Below are 24600 nucleotides of genomic sequence, written 5' to 3'. Positions count from 1 at the left end.
TTATTTCTTTAGTAAAAAGGTAGAAAATTACTGCATTATATGATTCAGACTGCAGCATCCAGCACTGTTACAGCAAGGTTACCTCTATTCTGAGTATGTCTGGAGTCTTTTAGTCTCTGCAACAGAACATTGTTGTTCTTTTTATTTGGATTATTTTATCACAAAATACAACTTCATTTGCTCCTCAGGGTGAATCTAAAGAGTTTATGAAAAAAGGGTGAACAGAGCAGTAGAGCAGGGACTATTCCGTTGCAAAGCAGAAAAAGAGCCCTACCTGCATATCATTAGGAAATTTGCCATTCACACCAGATTTAATAAATACTGTTGTTTCTATTTAATGTAAGGAATGTTGTACTGTGATATTGAGAAAATGAATATTTGACAAAATTATTTGCAGTTAAACTTTGGCAGTCTCGCAGTTGCTGAGCGCGGAGATTGGTAAGCGACCACTGGTTTGGTTTTGTTGAGTTAGTGCTGTGTGGTTCTGAAAACCGTCCCGAAGATGATAAGGAAATTCGTTGTGGTTTGTTTTCTCTCTGAGTTTTCTTCTTTATACAGCTTTTCTCTTAAAACCTTCTTTACATTCAACACAGACATTTAGTCCTTTTAAAGATTTGCAAAGGAAGAGGAAGGGGATTTACTTCAGTGTCCTGTGGAAATCATCTAGTTAACAGATCCCTTTTTGTGTGGTTTTTAACACCTTGTGGTTTCCTTTACCCTCATGTGTTGCTTAACCAGATGGGACTGGGTATTAACTAACTATGCTTGCTAAATTTTAGTTGGTTAAAGATACTGCCCTCTGAATAGACTGTTAAAAAAAGAACAAGATTGAATACAAGCAAAATGCAAGATATATCATCGCTGGTGTAGAGTTACTACTGCTCAACTAAAGGGAAATTCCAGTGGCAAGAGAAAATGGACTTGCCCCACATGGGTGTTAACAGTGTTTGTCACAGCTGCCAGAAAGCGAGATGCTGGTTTCCATCCCTAGGGAGCATATCTGCATATGTGAGGTCTGACAGATATGGCTCAGATTCAGAGGCATTAGTGGTACTTGCTGTTACTCACTGGGCAGTGGAAACACTCCACTTAGTTTGCAAGTGTGTGAAGAACCTTAAAACCCTCCCTGCATAAGCATGCTGCTAGGAAAGAGAGTCTGGCAGCAGCACTGGGCAAGTGACAGACATGGCTAAGGGAGATACAATCATCTTTAGAAGAAGATTTATTTCAGTAAATGTTTAAGCAATAATAATTTAGGCAATGATAGATGCAGAGAAAAGCTTAATTTCTTACCATCTTGTGGAGTTATACGAGATCTTAGAAAGCAGCACCACAATTAGCAGCTCCATGGGAGGTAGGAACAATGTTATAAATTGTAGTAGCAACAAGGTGTGTGTTAAATGCCTGTTGTTGGAGTTTGTTCCACATACACCTACCAGTCTGCTTTGTTTGGGAAATAGTTTTGTGACCTAAAAACTGAGGGGTAATTCAGGTTCTTAAATGTGTAGTGCCCTGTGTTACCCATGATGTGTGTGTGACTGGCGGTCCTTGCACAGAGGACCTGCAGAGCCTGGGCCCCTCCTGGAGGGTGCCTTTGTGCCTTAAATACCACTGAACACCTCTGTAGATGACATACCAGTTCTTCATTTTTAAATGCAAGAGAGTTAATGTTGGGCTACTGACATCAGAGCCTGGAAGGCACAAATCCTGTCCCAGTGCAGCGGGTAGGAGTGTTGTTCGAAAGGTCCCCACTGCCGTGGGGATGTGGGCAGGGACACAAAGAGGAGGAGGGCTCGTAGAGTCTGGTGTTTATGGCAGGGAAGCAGCAGTGCTGCTCAAGTCTCCTGCTCAAGCAGCACATGCTGTGTCAGCTGCAGAAAGGGCCCAGGATAGCTCCCTTCTGCAGAGGCACGGCTGGAAGAGAGGAGCTTCAGCACTAGCTGGAACACGGGCAAGTCCGCTCACTACCAAAACTATTGCTTAAATTTCCCTCATCTGCCCCCCTGCCTTCAGGCCAACTCATTAGAAGATTAATGGCAGTGTGTTTATCCGAGGAGAACTGGTGCTTCACTGAACTCCGTCTGAGGACAATGGGATGTATCCCCAGTGGCTGCAAACAGCCAGCTTTCTGCTGCAGCCCATGTAATGAAGACGGTTTATCCTGCACGAGGATCGGCCCGGCGGTGCTAAGCCCTGTCTCAGAGCCTTGGATGAAGCACAGCTGGCCTCCTTGCCAGGCCTCCCACTCCCGCAGCACAGATGTGGCACTGCGTGGAGGTCACAGCAAGGTCACGGCGTCAGGATTTGTGGGAGAAGTTTTAGCAATCGGCTTTTTCCCAGCGATGTCTAATCTCTCAAGTTTGCAAAGGAAGAATTACTCTGAAGTGCAACCTAGGCAGAACCAAGGAAGGAAACACTTCAAAGATTTCCGTCTTTATAACATCCTCTATTCCTGAGGGCTTTTATCCTGCAGGCGTTTAGCCCTTTGTGTTTCTCAGTGATGTTGGAGGAGGCAAACAGCCAAAGTGGCAGAATAAACCCATGGTTCAGTCCACCCCTGGTCAGAAACTTGTGTCCCATCCAGCAGCCACTGACCTGGCCCTGATCATCCATATATTCCTGGCTCCAGATTCTGGATTACTGCTCCTTTTGTGGCCCTTTTTTAATTTACTTTTTTGGAACACAATCATATACCCTTCAGGAAAACTTACAGGCTTCCTGTTGAACACGATTCAGTTTAAGATCTGCCTGGACTTTGCTCTGCCTGCTCGTGAGGATGCCTGGGGGTCTCTGCCCGCCCCCAGCAGCCCCTGCCCACCCTGGAGCAGAGTTGGCAACAGCTGGGGGCAGGCAGAGCCCACAAGGGTTAGAGTGACATTATAGAGCTTGTAAGGCCCTTATATTCCAGCTCCTTTCCAACTGAAGGCAAACTGGCTGCTTCACTCTAGTTTTCCACAGTTTCATATCCAAAGGCACATGCATGACCAGTTACCCCAGCTACTTAACAAAAGATTGGTATCACAACAGCAAACAGAAGGAAAGGGCTGTGGTGACAAAAAATTCAAGTCTTTTCTGACCACTAGAAAATATTATGGGCCTTTTTTGTACATTTCAAAGTGTATATGAGCAGAAAGGTGAGGAATTAGGAAGGCAGCCTTGTATTCTCCATGTTTCAGAAGCTGAAATAAAATTTTGACAATAAAAGAGCATCATGACAAAATGTGTGTAAAGATTTGATTATTTAACACTTTACTAGAAAGTGCTCCTTTAAATTTTCTCGGTTTTTGAGAAAACTTAATTTCTGCATTTAGCCAGATTTCTTAGGTGGAGATGATTGTACTGGTACCTGTGTACTTCTGAAAGAATGTACCTAAATGCTGTAATATGAATAGTTCTTAGATTTTAAAGAAAATATTGTAAGATGGCACATTTGATAGCCAAAAAATTAGTATATGTCACAAATGCAAATGTAAGACTTGTAACAGATTTAATCTCTATAGTTCAGACAGAACTTTTCACAGCAGCTCCTTATGTGTCTTGAAAAAGAAATTAAAAATTCAATGTTCATTTCAAGCTTGAAAGTGTTTTGTGTAAAGATGGTTCTTTTTTGCAATTCAGAACTTTTGCCAGGCTTTTGATTTCCATTCTCCAATTTCCTGTATCATTACTAATTGCTCTTTTAAGTTTGTTGCCACTGAAACTTTAATGTTGGAAAACTTTAAGAAAAAGAATATTTGCATTCTTAAAGCATCCTTGTTTTTATCCTACTCACTTGTAAAGTTCAAGTGTTAACTGTAGCAGCAGGGATGATTTCAAAGATCTTCTTTCCATCAAATGCAGGTAGTTCTGCCACAGCACTGTGAGGGTTAATCCTGCAGACATATGCCTGTATCTGTGCTGATTTTCCAGTGGAACAGAATTGAGTTGTGTTTCTTTCTGAGCATCAATACAGTTCAACATGCAAATACTGGAGTAATTTTGAATAAATTAAAAAGTTTGCAAAGGATAGTTTGATGATACAATATTACTGGTTTTGTACCTAAAGTTTGCAAAGGATAGTTTGATGATACAATATTACTGGTTTTGTAAGAAATAATTGCATTTAGTACTTTCTTAATGAAAAGCAGCAGAGACCCTTCCAATTTTCCTTAAGTGGAAAAAAAGAAAATCTGGCCTTCTCATCATACTTTATATTTACATCAGATTTGCACTTAAAAATAATTCAGTAGTATTGCATTTTATAACCAGGATGTGGAGGAACTTATTATAGCAACTGCTTGGCTTAGTTATAAATAGCAATGCTGCATGTTTGGGAGCCTGAACTGCTGAACTCCATAGGTAATCTGTTGTCAGAACCTATTATCGTTTCAGTTATTGGTGGCCATGAATTAAAGATTTGTTACTGTCAGACTGAATACTGCTTGAAGACAGTACCTTGGGGCCAGCCAAGCACAAGGGCTGTTAAACTTGGTATTGTTCAAATGAAAGTAACAAGATCTCTAAACAAAGAGCATCTGAAAGAGCAAAGGTGCCAATTACTTGAAGGATTAATGAAAGGCGTGTGATGTGGGCGTATTGATGAGATAATTTTTTTTTATAGTATATTGGGATGAGGACTTGATAAGGATCAGCTAAGCATGTTGCTGGAAAGATAAAGCAAGGGAGAAGAGAGACAGTAAGGAAGGGTACCCAGGGCAAGTGAAATGAAACTGAGAGAAGGGAGGGTATGGAAGCAGATGAGAAGAAAAAGCCAAGTTAAATGAATTAAAAGTGAAACAGCCATATGGATGTGCTAAGGTTCAGAGGGTCCCTGCTGCTTCAGTGTGCCCCTTTGGATGTGGGGTGTTTTCTGTTTGTTGGGGTTTTCTTTACTTTGTCTCTGCTGCTTGGGATGCCTTTCCTTTTTTCCTTTGGTGGCTTGGGGTATGAGAAATGCCATTGGGAAACCTGAGTATCACCCTCAGAGGTCAGTCTGCGCTGAAACGTGACTTGTCCAAATTGCTACAGCTGAGGTATCAGGGTGATGTCTGGACTTGATGATTTTCCAGACCTTTCTAACAGTTAGATTTTGGAGTTGAGATCCAATTTTCTCCAAAGTAAGAAACTTCTGCCGCAAAGAAAACTAATCTCCCTTTGTCTTGAAAAAAGAAGCTGATAGAAAACTTCTTATAAGTAGTGGTGTCGTATTTAGTTGGAAAACTAATATAAATGTTCCTACTATGTTTTTTCTGTTTCTCAGGTATTCTTTCTCTTTTATAATCTTGTAAAACATAAGAATTTTTAAATTAATTTCAAAAATTTTATGTTAATAGGCAAACTTTGGACCAGAAGTATGAAGGTTGCTTACAATATACTACACAAATTAGGCACAAAACAAGAACCAATGGTACGACCTGGAGACAGGGTGAGTATCTCAAGGATTTTTAGTTGCTAATAGTTCAGACCCAGTGTTGACAAAGAGAAAATGAGGTATTTGGGGTGCTCAGAGGAAATTAGTGAAGTGAAATATTAGGGAGGGGTGGGAACTAAAATCTGCTGTTTACTCAGAAGAAGTCTGATCATTCAGACAGATGTTTTGAACTGCATAATAAATAACCTGAGCTGGTACTCCCTGAATAGTAACTTGAAGTTGTGGCAACATCAACAATAAACATTCCCATGGAAAGTGGTTTTTGGACACAGCACAACAGTCTGTTTAGCAAAATCTTGCTTATGGAGCCTGGAGGTGTCATGTGGATAAAAAACTTACTTACTAATGACTTTGTATTTTTTGAGATGGTAAAAACAAGAGAAACATTGTGGAGGACAAAGTCAAGCAAAGTAAGCACATTTTGGCAGCCAGTTAAATAAATGAATGATGCAGACTGGTAACACAGACAATATTTCCACTCCTAGTTCCTGATGCTGCTACTGCTAGAGGCTGAATCTAAGTGAATGGATACAGCCCACAAAGAGCAAGAGTTGCAAAGGTAGCACTTTAAGATGTTAAATGAAGACAAGAACATCCTATGGTTTTGCTAACAATGTACTTACAAACCTACCCCTTTGTCTGCCAAGACTGGCTGAGCCTACTGCCCTTTTTCTCTTCCGAGAAAAAGTGTGTCTAGAAAATTCCACAGGTCCCATTCCAGTTTGGATTTAAGCTGTGGAATGGATATTCCAGAACAAATTTGTCAGAAATGCAAATTTTAGTCTCCTGTCCTAGTGCTTAGTGTTGTGAGTGTGGGATTAAGTCTTTCCCCCAGAGTCTGATAGGAGTTCTCAAACTCTTGGTTCACTTGATCCTCTCGTGCCACACGTGAGAAACACACGTGTCTGAGACCTTCAAAAATGAAAGAATGCAGTAACACTTTCCAGAAGGAAGAAAGAAAAAGAAAAAAAAAGAAAAAAAATGAAACATGACAGTCCTTCCTCTGTTTCTTTTTGAAATAAATCATAAAGAAAATAACTAAATGATCTCTAGATCCTTAATCTAAATTGCTTCCTACAATGGCATTCAGCCAGGACTAGGATCTGAAGAATCTCTTTTACTTGACTTACAATTCTGTCTCTAAGCAACAGCAGAAGCAGCAAGTTGTTCTGGTGTACACATCAAAACAGTCCACCCAGAAAGCTCCAAAAGGAATAAAGTTCACATATGGGCAATGTGCATCTCTCCTTATCTGTGGTGTGCTGCCTGCCTGTCTTTGTAGTCATTTACAGCAGCGGTCACTGGCATCTCCTAACATTAAGAAAGGATTTGTGGATAATTCAGGCTGAAGGCTGGAAATTTAGCTAGTGCAGGACATGTAAAGAACAAATTGCTGCTCTGCTAAAATAAGTCCACCTAGATTAGAGTGAAACAAATGTTTACAGCTGAGTGCTGAAAGCATATGTTTTGTGTTGTAAAAACATCTTGCCTAGCATCCCTGTGTAACAGGAACGTGATCATATGAAGCAACTTCACGTTGAAGATGAGGTGTTACTGCACTTCTGATGCTCTACGCTGTGGTTATTCTGGCTCTTATGCCCCTGTTGTAATAACATAAAAGCTTTCTGAGCTTTTTGAAGGTGACTTTTTATTCTGACATAAGGTATTTTCTGCGACAACAGTTAAAGGCAGTTTTTACATACTAAATTAAACACGGCATATATTTCTGGTCTTTTCTAAATGAGAATGTCATTTTTTCCTTATGTTAATATTAAAATATTTTATTTTTTCCCTTTAAAAATCTCTTCTATCAATACAATCTCTATTTTTCATGATTACCATTACCTCACCTCTTATGTTCTTTGTCTGAGCCAAAAAATAAATGAATGTGCCCGCATTTCATTCCCTGCTTCTGCTATTATTATACATGGCAAACTGCATTTGCCTTCTATAGTAACTTCAGAAATTTAACCTTACATCACCCCAGACAGCTGCCTGGAAATTAAGTTTGCCCTCTGAAATATCTACTAGATAACCAGATTCTCATCTCTTAATATACACTGTATGTTTTGTTTTCTTTCAAGCTTAGCACTTTTTGCTTTTACACACATTATTTATTTATTTGGTACAAGTCTGTTAGTGATTAATGTTTTTTGGAGAGGAAGTTAATGCCTCTTTCCCACTGGACTTCAGTGAGATTTTTTTCACCTCTGTCAGCTCCTTTGCAAAGATTCCCATCCAAACCTTCACTGCTTTTAAGTAAGCAGAGACCAATGCAAAACCCACAACCCTCAAAGTATCTTTTAGGTTTTTCAGATGTTTACTGGGCTCAGCAAACAGGATTTGCACCTGGCAAAATCCTTGTATTTCCATTTCCCTTGAGGCTGTTTATGGTTTGTGCCTGTAGAATGCATAAAGTGAGTTCTGCACTGCCATATCCAGCACTTGGACTGTTTAAAGTGCAAGTGTGCAGACAAAGTAGCCATGTATTTGCTCTGACTCTAAACCTTGATGAAATTAGAATCTTAAGCTTACAAACCAGGTATTTCAGACCAACTTGGGCAAGGTTGGTTAGTTTTCTTCTAGTTTGAAGAAATCCAGTCAATGTATAGAAGGTGACTATCTTAACTAAATTCTGGAAACACTTATAATCTCCAGTAACTGATCCTTGAAGTGTATATGAAAACATCATGATTTTACTTCAACAAAACTCCTATGGATGTCAAAGCAGTCAAAACTCAAGAGCTATTACATAGTTTCAGGAAATTTCAAGATGCTGTAATAATACACTCAGGTCCTGTGTGTGGGTCCAAAGGAATTAGGTTTGAAATCATTCACCATGCCTTTTGCATGCCACTTCAGTTGACCGTGCAGGATAGTTACCAGCTGTGTTACAGCTGTTTAAGACAAGAGCTGAAAACATCCACTGGACTGAATCAAAACAAAACTGTAGACTGGATCCAGCCACTGAGGTCATTCACCAGCAAGTGAGAGCAGTAGTATTCCCTGCACTTGCAAGGAGAGCTGTGGTCTCTGTAAGTTGCTGAATCCTCAGCAAGACCGTGCATCCTCACCTCTCCTTCCCCTTTGCCTGTGCAGGATCTCAGACATTGTCTGCACTGCCTGCAGGACTAAGCTGCACAGTTCAGCATGCTGGAGGAAGGAGGGCACCTAGTGAGCATAGTGGTGATTTGCTGTGATTGGTTTTGGCATTCTTTTATCTAAATAATTCCCCAACCCGAGCCCTGAAGCTGTGAAGTTCAACAAATCCACACCTAGGTTGGGGTGCGTCATGGATATGACAGTTTGCTTCTAGGTATCAGCTATTTGTGTGCACACAGTACACAGAAACTTCTACCCTTGGACAACAGTCCAGTCCTAAAATGAAACTGTTGCCTGAGGCAAAGCATAGTGAAACAAAACAATGTGTTAATGATTGACCTAATGACATAGTAAGTCTGCGTAATCTTAACTGATCACACCTCCACTTCAGTTTCAGTAACTTCAACAAATTATTATAATAGAATCTAAAATTCTATTAAATCCATTTACTTGGTTATTTAACACTGATAAAGCAATCAGTTAATTGAGAACCAGATGAAGCGTGTTGTCCACATGGGAAACAAGACAGCATGAAAATATTTAGCTACATTGTAAGTGAAAATGTTCATAAAAGGAATATTTATCAGAATAAATTCCTTCTGATTCCTCCTTTGTCTGTCATTAGGCATTTGAATAGTTATCTTAGAAGTGCTTCAATAATCATCTCTATCCAAAAGGAATCATAGAAGCTTCAATTATCTTTATTTTACACCTAGGATAAAATATTTTTAATCTACATCTCTCTCCTCTAGGTAACGCTCGTGTTTCCTAACAATGATCCTGCTGCTTTCATGGTGGCATTTTATGGCTGCCTGCTTGCTGAAGTTGTCCCCGTCCCTATTGAAGTGCCACTTACAAGAAAGGTAGGGAACTGAATTTCTTCTCTATACTGCATTTTGAAACTTACGTCAGAATAAATCACAACTGAACATAGCTTTTGAGTAGATTTTTGTGGTTAACTAACTCTGAATCTGAGGATACAAAGATAGTGCTGTGTGGTGAATTATATATAGTTCCTTCTTTTCTGTAATGGAAAATCTGAAGATGTGCTTGTAGTTTCAGCAAATGCAGGTCCGCCTGGAAAAGGAGAGGAAAATTTTCCAAGACTGCAGCTCTGCCAGTCCTAGACGGATTATCTTTGTAGCCTTTCAAAACATTCTGGTGTTGGCCACTGACAAAGAACCATTGGCAACAACTGCTGATTTTCCACCTGTCCCTGCAACCCAAGCTATGTTATAATGCCACTAGTGCTGTGTGTGCTACTTCAAAGCGGTTACGGAAATGCCTTCTGTGTCTCTATGTGCATATGTGTCCCAAAGCTTCTGTCACCATGGTCCTCTCTGCCAAGGGTGGCACTTGGACAAATTAGGTTTAGGAATTCTTGCCATAGAACATGCATTCATAGAGAAAACTGACCACTGCTGATCAAAAGTGATCAGCACTGTGGATCACTGGATGTGACTCCACTTCCAGTGATGGTTCAGAGATTCAACCATGTATCCTAGGGAAGTGTTAGGAGAGCAGTTCCAGCGAGAAAGAGTGTCTGGGGGCATTGAGAGGAGTGGGGTGGGTGGTGTAGGTGAACCACAGCTGGGATGCTTACACTGATGCTGCTGAACTTGCATTTTTTTCTGAGGATATATGCCTAGAAGGTTGTAAATACAGCAAAATATATTTATTCATCACAAGATTTTTTTGTCATATCCCCTTAATTTGCCATGGCTGGCCGCTCCCACATATCCCCTTGTTATAATCATTTTTTATTAGCTAGCACTAATAATGCTTTACTTTAATTACTTGGTCTGGACTTGTCCACACAAAGAGTGTTCTTTAATCTTTACAAGCTTTCTTTTTTAAACTAAATTCTTTCGGAAAATGTTGACTGAAAACATAAATTGTTTCCAAGGAAAGGGCTGGGGAATTGTATTGCTTTGCTCATATTTTCAGGTTTTCAACTGTCAAGGGCTTTTCTTTGAGATGCTCCAGTGTTACAGCACCCCAAAGCAGAAGCTCAAATCTTTGTTTCATGGATAGATACCCTACCTTTCAAATGAAAGCCATGAAACCAAGATTTTAAGCCCTCACATAGGCTTTTCAGTTTGCACATCTCATGTAGCAAATTAACAGCTCAAAATATCTGGGGATTCATTCCTAACTGAACATGCTGGAACCTTCCTCACATCTGAGAAGCTGAGTTGATCTCATAATATCTCCATTACGATCACACATGCCCTGGCCAACATCTGTGGTGGGCTCCTGCCACAGTGAAACCAGAAGCTGGCAAGGAGAGAAGGGGTGGGAGCTGGAGGAAGGGGTGGTTTAATGAGCAGGTGAAGGAAGAGAGAGAGAGATGGAGTGAATGAGTGAGTGAGTGGATCAGACAACAAAAGGTCATGATCCAGATGAGCAAACATGAGAGTGATTGAGCAGAAGGAAGGACACTGGGAACTAAGGGAACTAAGGAGACAATAGGTGCCCCAGCTTAAACTGGCTAAGACTGGAGGAAAGATGCAGGTGAACTAGAAAGGCAGTGTAAGAGGAGAGGATGGAACCTCAACCACCATGCCTGCTTTGGGGTAAAATTTGTAAAATGTTGTATTTGAGAGCACTGAGAGGTAGACATGACTACAGAACAAGGATGTTGAATTTAGTAGAAATACAGCGCATTCACATTGGGCTGCTATCACACTTTCACATCCAAGTACAGTACCTTAAGATAGTTTGAGGCAGTTGCATAACACTGTGCATTATTTCAATATAAACTAGAGATTCTATATGTGTCAAAAAGATTTTAAGATCTTATATACATTTTAAGATCTTATAGAGTGCTCAAATGGGTAAATCTGCTTTCATTCTTTGATTAAAAAAGAAGCAACATGGCTTTGAAGGTTGAAAAATCTAATGTCTTTCCCTGTTACGGTTTTCTGAGGTTTAATGAAATTTTAAAGTACATGGATAGGTGTAAATTTGATTTATTTTGGAACATCTGATACCACATCCATCTATTAAACTATAAAATCCAGCTGTCCAAGTAAATACTCTGTGTCAAATGAATAACTTACCCTAATTTGGCTGAACCTCTTGGGTGTTTGGGTTTTTTTGAATATGTGTGTATAAATGGATATATAAATATACACTTAAACATGCATGTATATATATTTATACAAAAGAATATATACAGACTTGGAATGTTTATCTTTTGCCATAAAGTTTAAATATCAAACTAATAAAACAATAACAGAGATGTCAGTTAAAAAAGCAACATGATCTATAATCTATAAATAAAACTATGCAATCTCACAGCATATACTATTGCAAATATTTTTGCATTTGTTTATATGTAAAGGCAACTGGAGTGGAAACAATGAGATGAAAATCGTGTTCTGAGTAGTCCCAGAAGGAATACCTCTGCTTGGTCAAATTGCAGTGGATTGCTTCTGGCATCCGTGGGAAGATGTCATTCGTGTCATCACACAATGGCCTAGACTGTTCTTTTATGCTTTCCCATTATTTATCCTCTCTTCTACACGCTTCAGTACATTCTGGCATCTTTTGGGTTGCTTTTTGGAAGACAGAAATGTGAACTAACACATTCATATTATGAGCTTACAAAATACAGGATGAGCTATTTTAGGGAGTTATATTAGGAGCACATTTTTAATATTAAAAATTTGTATGAGCAGCTTTAATACTGTTTTGCATTTTCATAAGAAGAGTTTTTCACAACTCTGTGCAAAATTTTGTTCTGGCATTTTAAAACTGAACAATAGTGTTTGTAGCCAGATAGACTTTTGGCTTACAGATTACTCTGCAGACATCTGTATCCATATGGAAGTAAAGGCTTTTGCTTTACCTGCACATAGATTTTGTATGCATTCCCCTTTCTTCATAGCATGACTGTTATTTTTGTAAGACTTTAACAGGATTTTTTTCTGGTTTATTGTTAGGTGAAAGTCCTTGTCTCCTTGCTCTTTCCTTCTGTATCCCACCTTTGTGTTGACAGAATACCTAGAATATCCCCAGGACTTCAGGAGACCTGTCTGACCTAGCACCTGGCATGGATTGCCAGAATACCCAGCAACTATGCAGCATTCTTCAGTTTTATTCCCAGAATGCTTCCTGGTGTTCAGCAAAGACCTGGAAATAGTCATTCATGCAGCATGGTTTTGGCTCTTTAAATTTGCGACATCGGATCTAAAATTAAAAACTGAAATACCAAGCTTTTTTCAAATACATCGAAACTAACTCTTTATTCTAGAAGCATCAATCAGGAGTTCCATGGTCATTGTAGTGATCAAACAAGCAGCGTGTTTTATTTCTCCTCCTTTCCTTACATTAATAGCATTGAAATGCCTTTATCATCAACACTCCCCAAAATTGTTATATCTAATCCTCATCCCTTAGCTTATGGGGTCTGTTCTTTCAGAGGAGTGTCCCTCTCTCCAAATTTGCTTATGTTTCCCAAACGTTAGCAAATAATGTGTCCTATACAACACCTCTTCCTTCAGAACTGCCACTTTTGTTAATCTTGTCTGAAGCTGGAGTGTTTGTTTCATTGTATGTATGATATGATGTGACATGCAAATTGTATGTCATAGAATGGGCCATCAAAATAGAAGACATGGGAGTTTCAACATGTCGAATTCTAGTTCAAACAGTGATTTACTATGTCCCTTAGGAAAAGATTTAAAAATACGGTTTTGATTTCTCCTTCTTTAGATTTTTTAGGTCAGTGTTTTTTTCCATTTGATGGGCTCCATGCAAATTGTTTTTATTCTGCTCTGGTACAGTCAGGGGAGTTAATCAGTTTTAATGTGAAAATAACATTTTTGTCCTCCAAGCACATTCATAGTTATGCTCAGTCCCATGCTGTGAACATATGAACAAAGCAATCCCACATAGATCTTTATGGCCTCCTTATCTTAGGCAGAATTTGTGGCAGAGTGAGACATGAAAGCATGTAAAATTAAATTTCTCACTCAAAATGCTCTTTCCTATCATCTTAGATTTAATGCTGTGTGTGCTTAGCAGGCATTTCTGTGCTCCTCCAGTCACTGGCTCTGACAGTGTGGTTGGAAGAATGTGCCTGTGTATTGTCATAGGAAATCTGGAGATACCCACTACAGGACACTTCAGTTTTTTTAAAGGATGCTTCATACAGGGTAAAAACTGTTTTTCAGGAGCTCTTTTTATTAAATCCTGAAAGATTATTAAAGCTTTTAACAGTAGCCAGAGAGGTCTATCTCTTTCAAAACAGTGAAATTGTCCCAGTCATGTCTTCCTTTCAAGGAAGAATTCTATTCCAATGGAAATACACCTTGACATCTTTCCTAGTGTTTCAGGGCCTGAGATAAAATGAGCTTTGCTTTCTCTCAGCTTTAGTCATCGTTGGGCTGCAGTGCGCCAGAAACACTGGAGCTTAACATACTTTTGAACATCTTTTGACAATGCATCTCTTTCTCCACTGGATTTAAAATATCCATAAAATGTAATATATTTTTCTTTCAGTGACAATCTTCCATCTCTCCAGAGAATGCAAGTTCCCTCAGCCCCATGTGAGCCCCTGGTACCTTTCATACTATCCCCCTTCATACACTTTAGCAGTGAAACACTCATTTTGCCACAGTCAATCTCAGATCCTTTAAAGTCTGTGTTTTCCTATTATATTTTCAAGTTTAGGCAATTATAATTTCCTAGAGGGCATATCACATTTCATGCAGTGTCCTTTGCCAAAACTAACCATTGTCTTGCTTTCATTAAGACTTCTGGACATTAAGACTGCTCATGGTTGCAGATATCACATGCTAATTACAGGCAGACACCAAAGCCATTGTCCAACTAATTTCTTCATCTTAAAGCTGGTTATGAAGATTGCATCTGCATTGTGTTTAACTTTGGTTAAGATCTTTGAGATCTCTGTTTTAAAAATAGAGTGTTTCCTCGATGCCTTTTCACTTTTGACTTTTGTGTCTAATAGTTGCCCTATTTGTTCTTTACCAGCAAATTTTTGGTAGAGTAAAGGCACTGCAGCTCAAATAAGCATTGTAACAGAAAACAAGATTAGTTCAGTCTGTGATGCTCCCCCACATAATTCTCATTTTAAAAACAGTCTGGGATTTGCAAGTGAAGAGAAGTACCCTTTATCAGGCCAACCTTTGCACAGACTGTCTCTTCTTTCCTTTCTTATTAGATAAGGACATGCACTCTCAGTCACAGAGACAGGATCATAATTGTTTTCCTTCACACAGATACTCTCACAAAGCATTATAGAAATGACACTAACAGCATGCTGAAATGCAACCACACGTGGGATTTTTTTATCCTGACAATGAATTATCACTCTCTACAGCAGGAAGAAGACAATTTCCCTCCAGGTACTGGTGGAAACCTTTAGCGAACCTTTAATAAAAGTCTTTAGAAAACTTTGAATGGTTGCCTACAGCAGAGAGGATTTCCGTCTCGCTTCATATGAAAGATTGATCTCTCTAGGTGTGTGCAGACATAGTCTGAAGCTATGCACACCTCAGTTTTTGTACCCCAGCAAGTGTTGTGTGCCTTCAAGAAATGTACAATGATAGCTCCAAAGTCAGGAAGTGATCTCGAACCTCATGCTACAATACCTCAGCTGCGTATTTTGCCTTCCACCCGCATTACGTGTCATTTCAAGCTGTGAATTGTGGAGGATTTGACAATGAGCATCACTGGCAAGTCTCTCCCTGTCTGTGGTTGGGACTGCGTTGAGTTGTTTCACCTGGTCCCCACTGGCTTCCTGAGGTTTTTCTGCCCCTACAAAATTCAGCAAAATAAAGTGTTTGTGACAAGTGGAGTTGCCAAAGTGGCAGATTAGCATAAATTACCAAAATAACAAGTAATACTGCTGACAAACCAGTGTATTGTGAAAATCTATTCCGTTTACAGGCAGGAGAGTAATTTTATTTATGATGGGAGGAGGATATTGGTTTTTTTGGGGGGAAGATTATTTGGTTGTGTTTTTTTCTACTAACAAAGTAGTTTTCAGCATGCAACCATTCATTTCACATTACTCAAAAGGCAGGCCGATAGCTTGTCTCTGAAATCTGAAATAATCAATGCCTTTAAAGTCAGTAGCTTTTTCATGGCCCACATGGGACCTTTGACTGCTTCAGGCAAAGGACTGCATTTTTAACTCAAACTTCATTTTTCAAACGTACACGTTTTGCCCAAGGTCTTCAGTGCTCTGGGCTGATCCTGCTGAGGTACGAGGAACAGCAAATTCTCTCATGTTCACAGGATTGGATATGTAGGTAAGGTTGTGGTGTGTCTGTGGGATGTATAAAAGTTTCAGATCTTCCACCTACTGGCTGTCAGTTCAGTATCTCAACAATTTCTTCTATGGGGCAACAGATATCACAGGAGCACTTCCATGGGGAAAGGGATGTCAACCTCTTCTTCATGACTCTGTTCTCTGCAGTACTTTTAGCTTCTAAGTCAGAATGAAGCCACCAGAAGCAGGCAGTAGGTGATGATAACCTAGTCTGTCACTAGGTGTGAGAGACTGAGACTGAAGATGGAATTGGTGAAAACCAAGTAGGAGGTTATCAGAAAGCTTCATTGCGTTCACACTGCAAAATCCTCAACTCCTGTGGCCCTGGGGAACAGTGTCTATCACAGCACCCCTGCTTCAGCATCTTGATTTGCCTTTTTCTTCCAAGGCAGGGTTTAATGTGGCCACCAAGGCATGGCACAGGATTTGAAAGTCTGTAAAACACACTGCATACCGTCGCACCTGGCGAAATTCTTCCAAACTCCTATGGTAGTGTTACATCAAATAATTGTTTAGTCATTGTTTTCCTTACAATTGAAAGAATAACTGTACAGAAAAGAGTGGGCTGAAGATTTTGGTGCTATGTGAGATGTGGAGTTGTTCTAATGTAAAGCAATCTGTGAATTGTGACATGTGTGTAGATTGTATTAAATAATCTGAATGTGTGTGATAGGTATTACAAATGAATGAATAATATTTGTGTGGACGTTCTCTCATCACCATGGCTAGGCTTCGCGAATGAAGATTTGGGAAAGGCTCTATCCACATTTGTAACAAACGGACATTCTTTAAGCCAGTTGGTATGGCACTAAGTGAAATTGTAGTCAGTCTTTCTTGTGTTATCTAAAAAACTCCACTGTTACTATAAGTTTCCTTTTATTTTGCTGTCAGAAGAGCAAAAATATCCCTCAGGGCCATGGTATGCTGATGCTCTAAGGTCCACACTTTCTACTAGTTTACTTACATTAGATTTGTCATGGAATTTGTTAGGTTAATTTCTGCTTATAAAGCTGAATTAAATGGAATTTCATTGCCTGAGAATTGGCGTTTTCTTGACACAGTGGTGAAACAGTTTACTAGCAGTGTTTTGTAGGATATACAATTACAACACTATAATTTAAAATTGAGATCTATGCAGTTGTTGCATTCAATTATATGAATTATATTCAATTATATGCCTTTTTTTAGTTGGTAGTTAAAAATTCTTAAAATATTAGTAAACATTTTTTAGATTAAATTTAATGGGAAATTTTGAGTAATGGTAGTATGGATCTGATATTTTAAGAAACTCATCACCCCCCTTTATAGATGAAAGAGTAGCAGGTCTCAAAAGCTGTGTCTTGCCCAAGGAGTGATGTTTTCCATGGATTACTCCAGCCTTCCTCTTCCTGCCATTCCTTCTGAGGGACCACCAAGGAGAGCCATCTCACCTGCATTGTTCAGGCACCCATATTTCCTTCCTTTGAGCAGATCCCAAGAGGGGAGACACCAGGTCTCATCTTCACGTGGAACCAAGATCAGATCTGGCTCAGTGCTTGTCCCACAGATTTGACAATACAAATATGGACTAGCTAACACAAGAATCAGTGACACAGTAATGGTTGACAAAGCTCTTTAAGTTCTGGAAGCCCCACTGGTGCAGGTGTGGTGGGGTCAACAACATGCTCCCCAAAATGTTGTTCATGGATATACCAGTATTATTCTCTGTTGTTCAAAAGATACTCTCGTTGTCTGGTTTTATATTGGAAAAGATTATACACAAGCTTAAGTTTAAAAAACCTTCCTGGAAAAGTGCCTTTTAATTTTTTCCTGTTTTTATATGCATTCTGGTTATAGTAAGCAAAAACAAATGCTTTTTCTAATTCTGGATAGAAGGAGTTATATAGCATAGACTTGACAGATCAATTTATTGTTGCTCAGCTATCAAAGTTCTGATAATTGCTACCATAAACATATTTTGAGGTGGTATGAAAAACAAGTAAGCCCTTGCTTTTTTTCTGATCTGATTGCTTCTCCGTTTTAGATGGTTTTATTTGACTACATGAAAATTTCATTAAAAATTAGTCAGATAGGCTCTGGGGCTTTCATCATACAATTTTGCTTTGAATGAATCAATAGATTAAAGCAACTACTGTATTTCTGGTTGTTTCCATGGTTAAGTGTACTTTATGGTTGATTCAAAAGATATTTTAATTTGATCTTTTAAGACTCTCTAGGCTATTTTCTGTAGAATTGTTCTGTGGAGAAAGAGTTAATACTTCTATGTGCATTTACATCTTGGGTTTTGCTCTGTTGAAGAGCTTAGTGAATAGATGTAAAGTTTATAAAATAATCATGACAAGATACTGTACATACAGTAGACATAATGCTGTAGAAGCACAGCATCTCTTAAAGAACAGCTATGGCCTAGACTTGAAAATCATCACATGACTTCTTAGTCTCAGTGCCTACACGCCCTTGATGAAAGTAAAATGTAATGAGCTTACTCTAATGGGCACTTGACTATATGTAGTGCTCCTGAAATGTGTCTGTTACTGCTCAATAAAATGACTATTGACAAATCAGGTTAGAGCAGCAATAATAGGGATACTGTCACCACTGTATGCCCATATAGCATCTTAAGGGTTTAGAGCTTTATCCAGGTGGAAGCATCTATAATCCATATTATTTCCTAGAATTGTCACAGAATGGTTGGGGTTGGCAGAGACGTCTGAAGGTCACCTAGTCCAGCTCCCCTCCTCAAACAGGGCCACCTAGAGCAGGTTGCTCAGGACTACATCCAGGTGGCTTTTGGATATCTCTGAGTGTGGAAACTGTGCAACCTCTCTGGGCACACTATGCCAGTCACCCTCACAGAGGGTGTTCAGAGGGAACTTCCTCAGTTTTGGTTTTTACCCATCGCGTCTGGTCCTGTCACTGAGCACCACTAGAAAGAACCTGGCTCCATCTTCTCTACACCCTCCCTTCAGGTGTTTGTACATACTGATGAGATCCCCCCTAAGCCTTCTGTTCTGGAGGCTGAGCAATCCCATCTCTCAGTCTTTCCTCATAGGAGAGTTGTTCTAGTCCCTTAATTATCATAGTGGCCTTTCACTGACTCCAGTAGCTCCATGTCTTTTACTTGGAAGCCCAGAACTGGCACTAGAGATGTGCCTCACTAGTGCTGAGGGGAAGGATCCCTCCCTCAACATGCTGACAATACTTTGCCTCACACAGCCCAGGATGCCATTTGCCTTCTTTGTGCCAGGGCACATTGCTGTTCACATTCAACATGTTGTCCACCAGGACCCCCAGGTCCTTTACTACAAAGCTGTTCTCCAGATGGTGCTGGTGCAGGGGGTTGTTCCTCCCCAGGTGCAGGACTTTGAATTTGCCTTTGTTGAACTTTGGGAAGGGTGTCTGCCCATTTCTCCAAGGATCCCTCTGGAAGGAACAATATTCTGACACTCCTCCCAACCACTCGTCATCCTTTCTGAAGAGATGTGAGAGCAGATGCCATCTGATGGCTTCCATTCTCTTTATGATTTATGTTCATACAGACAAGAGGATGTCTAGGGTGTGGAATTCTGTTGTCAATGTACAGATGAGTTTTGATAATCAGCTAAAAGGAAATCATCTTAAAGGAAAGAGACTGTTTTCCTCTCAAGATAATGTGCCCAAGGACAAAAATTATTTCAGCCTGTAATCACTTCTAATCAATTCTGTGTATTTTGTCATCTCTTAGGATGCAGGAAGTCAACAAATAGGCTTTTTGCTTGGAAGCTGTGGAGTTACTGTGGCCTTGACCAGCGATGCATGCCATAAAGGACTGCCTAAAAGCCCCACAGGGGAGATACCACAGTTTAAAGGTAATTTAACCCTTACCTTTAGTGGCTATCACTGGTCATTTACTACAACAGTAGTAAACATTGCACTTGTTTAGTGTCTGTGGGTGAGAATCAAGTGTGATGAAACACTTGCCACAGGAGCAACTGTGGCTGCTGGGACACCATTGTCCCAGTGTGTCACTGCTGGTGGTGATGGCTGAGCCCACCTTGTGGCTGGAGAGCAGTACCAGTGCTCCCAGCCTGGTTCTCTGCTGGCTGAGCTGGGCTGCTGAGATCATCTGTGACCACAAGCAAAATTAAACCAACAGACTTAGGACTGTAGTAGATGAGAAGCATTCTTACGATTCAGTCCGATAGCTAAGTGTAGGGACAGTAACCTCTGGCAGGAGAGTGGTAGTGAAACTGTTTGGGTCAATAACAGCTTGAACTGCCCAGCCATTTCCTCAGGGATTGTCTTAGACCATGATAACTGTGTTAAGAAAACAATTCTGGAAAATCTTCTTTCCCATACTATATTGAGGTTCAAAAAGAATCAATGTTTAGGTAATGGTAACACAGGCATTTGAGGAAAAAAGCTTTGTCGGGGAAGACTTTTGTCTTGTCTTATCCAGCAGAAACTCAAAAAAAGCTGAACTCTTGTTTGTACCTCAGGCTGGCCAAAGCTGCTGTGGTTTGTCACAGAGTCTAAACACCTCTCCAAGCCGCCTCGTGACTGGTTCCCACACATCAAGGATGCAAACAATGACACAGCTTACATTGAGGTGAGTTAATGAAGATGCATCTTCTCCTCGAATCATTACATATGGCACTTTTGCATTAGGTAAACATCATTATTCATTCACTAGTCACAGAAGCAAAGAACATCCTGGTTTAGCCTGTTAATAAGTAATACTTTACAATAAATTAGACCGATACTGATTTCAGAAAAGTTAATGGAATGTTAAATTGCATTTTGGGCATTTCTAACGTTAATGTTTTTATGTTGTCTATGTGGCTGCTGCAATACTATATTAAATTTGCCTTGACCAATCTCAGTCCCTTTCATAGTGTGGGCTTGCTTGGGATTGATAGATGACAAGTTTCATAGTGAAGCTTCAGTTCTCATATCACAACCTTCAGACCCTTTGAAAGAGAAAGAACTTCTTGTTCCAATGGTTGCCTATCACTTACTGCTTTGTGAGTCATACTCCCCTCAAAAACCATATCAGGAAGGGCAAGTTAGCAATGCTGTTGTTTGATTTTCCTCCCTTTTTTTCCCCATAATTTTCTTCTACTTCTGCATAGACTCAAATGCCTTGAATTCAGTGGTCTTAGTATGGAATTTAAATGACTAAGTTCAAGGAAATGGAGGGAAGGTATTTCCTGTCTTTGTGCAGTCAGAACACTGGGTTAGAGAAGCAGAGATGTCTTGATTCTCAATCTGTGATTATCTTCATCATGGAGAAAGATAAATGTTTAATTTACTAATTGCCATTGAGAGTTTTCAGACTTTTGCATAAAGTCAGAAAATTATTGCAGTCATCCCAAATGGTTTCCCACCTCTTTTTCCTCCTTTTTTCTCATGAGTCTCATATTCTCATCAAAGAGCATGGGTCTTTCAGACTGTATACATATAGATTATTATTACAGCACCCAGCAAGGATTCTGAGGTCAGCTCTTATCCCATGCCTTATGAGATGCACAAGGGAACTCGGGTTTATTGGTTGGCCTATAAAATGTAACGTAAACACTGAACAGACTGAACTAGGTTATTCTCTGCTAAACCTAGCCAGTCATCTGGTCATTAACATGGTCAGAGTTGTTAGAATTATTTTTCCATGATTCCTGTTTTCAAACAAGAGGTGGATTTCAGATATCAAACCTGGGAAGCTTCAGTCAAAAAGAGAAAGCCTGTCTGAAAAAAAGTATCTTTTAACAAAGAAGTATCTCCAAAACTCCTCAATACTGCTGCCTTCTTAAAATAGAGTCATTAGATGTGCCCATCATTCACCTGCGTAGGAAACACTTTAAACATAGCTATTAAATGATGGAAATAGGGTAATTATTGCACATTGACTTTCCCTGGTTATTTCTTTTTAGTACAAAACATGTAAAGATGGAAGTGTGCTTGGGGTGACTGTGACGAGGATTGCGCTGCTGACACACTGCCAAGCTCTGACCCAGGCATGTGGATACACAGAAGGTACAGAGTACACTTCACTTGCATCATCCTTAAAATCAAGTGTGAATTGTAGCTTATTTCTCATTGGCTCCTATCTTATGTTTTACATAGATTTGGTCCAAAGGCTTCTAGCTTTAAAAACCTGATTTTTTTTTTCATTTGTTTAGGAAATATGCACACGTTTAAAATATCTATAGGAGAGGTACAAATAATGCCCTAGCCAGTATAAATTCTGCAGTGGAAATTTACTGTGAAAGTTAACCTTTGAGGTCACCGGTCATGTTATACTGAAGCTTCCTTCCCTTGAGTGGGTTTGCCTTGGGTTAGTGCCATGTTCTAAAAAATAAACTCTGCTTTGTTTTTGTTGGACAGCTGAAACAATTGTGAATGTATTAGATTTCAAGAAGGATGTTGGTTTATGGCATGGAATTCTTACAGTAAGTATGTTTTTTTATTCTCTGTGAATACTGGAAAATAAACTAACCTAATATGCTTATTGCTATCTCAAACTGGGATGTCCTACAGTTTAATACAGTTTTTTTTGCTTTGAAAGCAAAGCAAATGTGACTTAAACTTCTTCTGGAGCACATACCCGTAATGATCGTGGCAAAGATCTCAATGTATTTTTATGCATCATGTCAAGTACTCTGGCACCATTCTTACCACATTACTCTTATTGATGTATCATTTTGCGATCAAACTTTACAGCATAAACAAATTAATTTAGTACTTACCTCTCTAAAGATATGATCCAATGGCATGGCTCTATTGCCACTGATTATCTTTGCTGTCAAAACTCCCACCAATAGATGGTTTTGCTAATATTAAATATTTCTGATACCTTATATTACATTAATTGTCCACTTGTTGTTTGAATGTCTTCCTCAATTGACGTGGGAGGCAACTGACATATTTTTAAGGATTGCTTCTACCAGGGCTATTGCAACCAGTGACTGATAAAATGCTTACTATTCACTGATCATTTTAAGAACAGATATCAAGTTTCGAAGGGTCATTGTTTGGGGGGGGGGCCATGATTTTGGAGGTCCTTATGATTCCCAGCGATTTGGAGGTCCCTCTGATTCCCAGTGATCTGATATACTTTTCCCATCCAGTGTTATACTGTTCTTAGTATCAAAGGGCAGTAGTAACATTTCTGTAGCAGAAATGAACTATTAGGCTTAATGCCCTTAAGTATCTCATGTTAAAAAACCATCTTTATCGCTGAAGTTGAAAGCAAGTGTCTAATAGAGCTTTTCTGTGCCTTCCTTTGTTATTAATCTTGGTCTGAACTTCAACATTACTTGCCTGTAAGTGCTTTTCCTGTACCTATGCTTCTGCCAGACTGAAAAGAGAACAAGTGTTTAGATGACTAATCCACTGGGACACTTAACCTTTCTTAAGCCTAGGTTTGCCAAAACAAATAATGTATTTAACCTGAGCTGCTATGAGGGGAGGTGTGTTACCCTCAGCAGATATTTCTAAATGGTAACAGAAATAAAGCAGCAGCTCATTTACAGGCTGGTTTTTTAGCGCTGAGAAATCACTGAGCAATTGACAGGCTCAGACTGAGAACAGTTTTGGATCTGTCATTGGTTTCACTCAGCTGCTTTTTCTAAACTTCCTGGAATTTTTCATGACCTTGCTGAAAATACTGGAATTAGCTCACCTGCAGGACTAAAACCTCCTTCATTTATTTTCTGTTAAAATAAGTTGATCTCTGCTTAGTCTGTGACTCCAGTTTCTCTGTCTTTTAAATTATTTGTACCCCACTACCACTGATAGCTTTTTGGTCTTCCCAGAGGTGGATTTCTTTAGACAGATATGTTGCTGCTACTTGTCCTTTGTGTTCACGTATATGGAAGTTTAGTGGGCTTAGGGATAATATTAACCTACATAGCAAACATGTAGATATCTTCGAATATAAATAGAAGGAAAGTGTTTAATTTTTTTCAGTCCTTCTTCAAAGTTATGATCTGATTAGTCTAAATCCTAAATCCTTAATCCCTAATTAAAGCATTGGAAAATGGGTGTCTGTTTCATCTCAGTGTAGGTAGATAGATAGGAAAAGTTGAAGACCAGCATTATTAATAAAATAAGCATAGAGTGATTTGCATAGATGCCCCTGCCCGTAACACAATATGAATAGTTACCATGATTGTTGTATAAAACCTGTTTAACTTTTTTGATTTCAGAGTGTCATGAACATGATGCATGTTATAAGTATTCCATACTCCTTAATGAAAGTGAATCCACTGTCATGGATACAAAAAGTCTGTCAATACAAAGGTAAGAAACAAGAATATACAAAAGTTTCCTTGATAGTCAAAATCAAAAGTACAGTTTGATAATATGGCTGTATAGCTTTTATATGGTGTATTAGTAACTTTCTCATTCTTATTGCAGCAAAAGTAGCCTGTGTAAAATCCAGAGACATGCACTGGGCATTGGTGGCACATCGAGATCAGAGGGACATCAACCTTTCCTCGCTGCGTATGCTGATAGTGGCTGATGGTGCAAACCCATGTAAGCTGTGCTGCTGCAGTGCAGTAGAGAACAGGAAGGGGTTTCTGTCTTGCATTTAAAGTTTCAATCTTCAGCCATCTTAGCTAAAATATTTGCAAAAATAGGGTTTGTCTACTGCAAACTGTATGACATTTACGAAAACGGTAATTAATTTTGGATTTTTTCAAAATATATTTTTCTTTAGCTAATCCTGAGGCAAACTTGATATTCCACATAACGTAAGTTGCAGTAAATCCAATTTTGTTTAACATGACAGTCGCATAAAGGCTGA

At 39.3% G+C, this 24600-nt stretch overlaps 1 protein-coding gene across 4 annotated transcripts in view; it reads left to right on the top strand.

The window, feature by feature from the left end:
* Positions 1-24600, top strand: part of DIP2C (disco interacting protein 2 homolog C) — a 309922-nt gene that overhangs the window by 211745 nt on the left and 73577 nt on the right. For all 4 annotated transcript variants that reach the window (XM_027720744.2, XM_027720743.2, XM_027720742.2 and 1 more), the window contains 8 exons: positions 5313-5404; positions 9265-9375; positions 19540-19663; positions 20294-20403; positions 21722-21824; positions 22176-22240; positions 23999-24092; positions 24210-24329. In XM_027720744.2, the coding sequence (XP_027576545.1) occupies positions 5313-5404; positions 9265-9375; positions 19540-19663; positions 20294-20403; positions 21722-21824; positions 22176-22240; positions 23999-24092; positions 24210-24329 (819 nt within the window). The remainder of the gene's footprint in view (positions 1-5312; positions 5405-9264; positions 9376-19539; positions 19664-20293; positions 20404-21721; positions 21825-22175; positions 22241-23998; positions 24093-24209; positions 24330-24600) is intronic.

Source organism: Pipra filicauda, unplaced genomic scaffold (assembly GCF_003945595.2).
Source record: "Pipra filicauda isolate LSUMZ 115617 unplaced genomic scaffold, ASM394559v2 scaffold94_size2452230_pilon, whole genome shotgun sequence".
Taxonomy (NCBI): Eukaryota; Metazoa; Chordata; class Aves; order Passeriformes; family Pipridae; genus Pipra; species Pipra filicauda.
The sequence above is the reverse complement of the archived record's forward strand: the minus strand, read 5'-3'. Positions and strand labels throughout refer to the sequence as shown.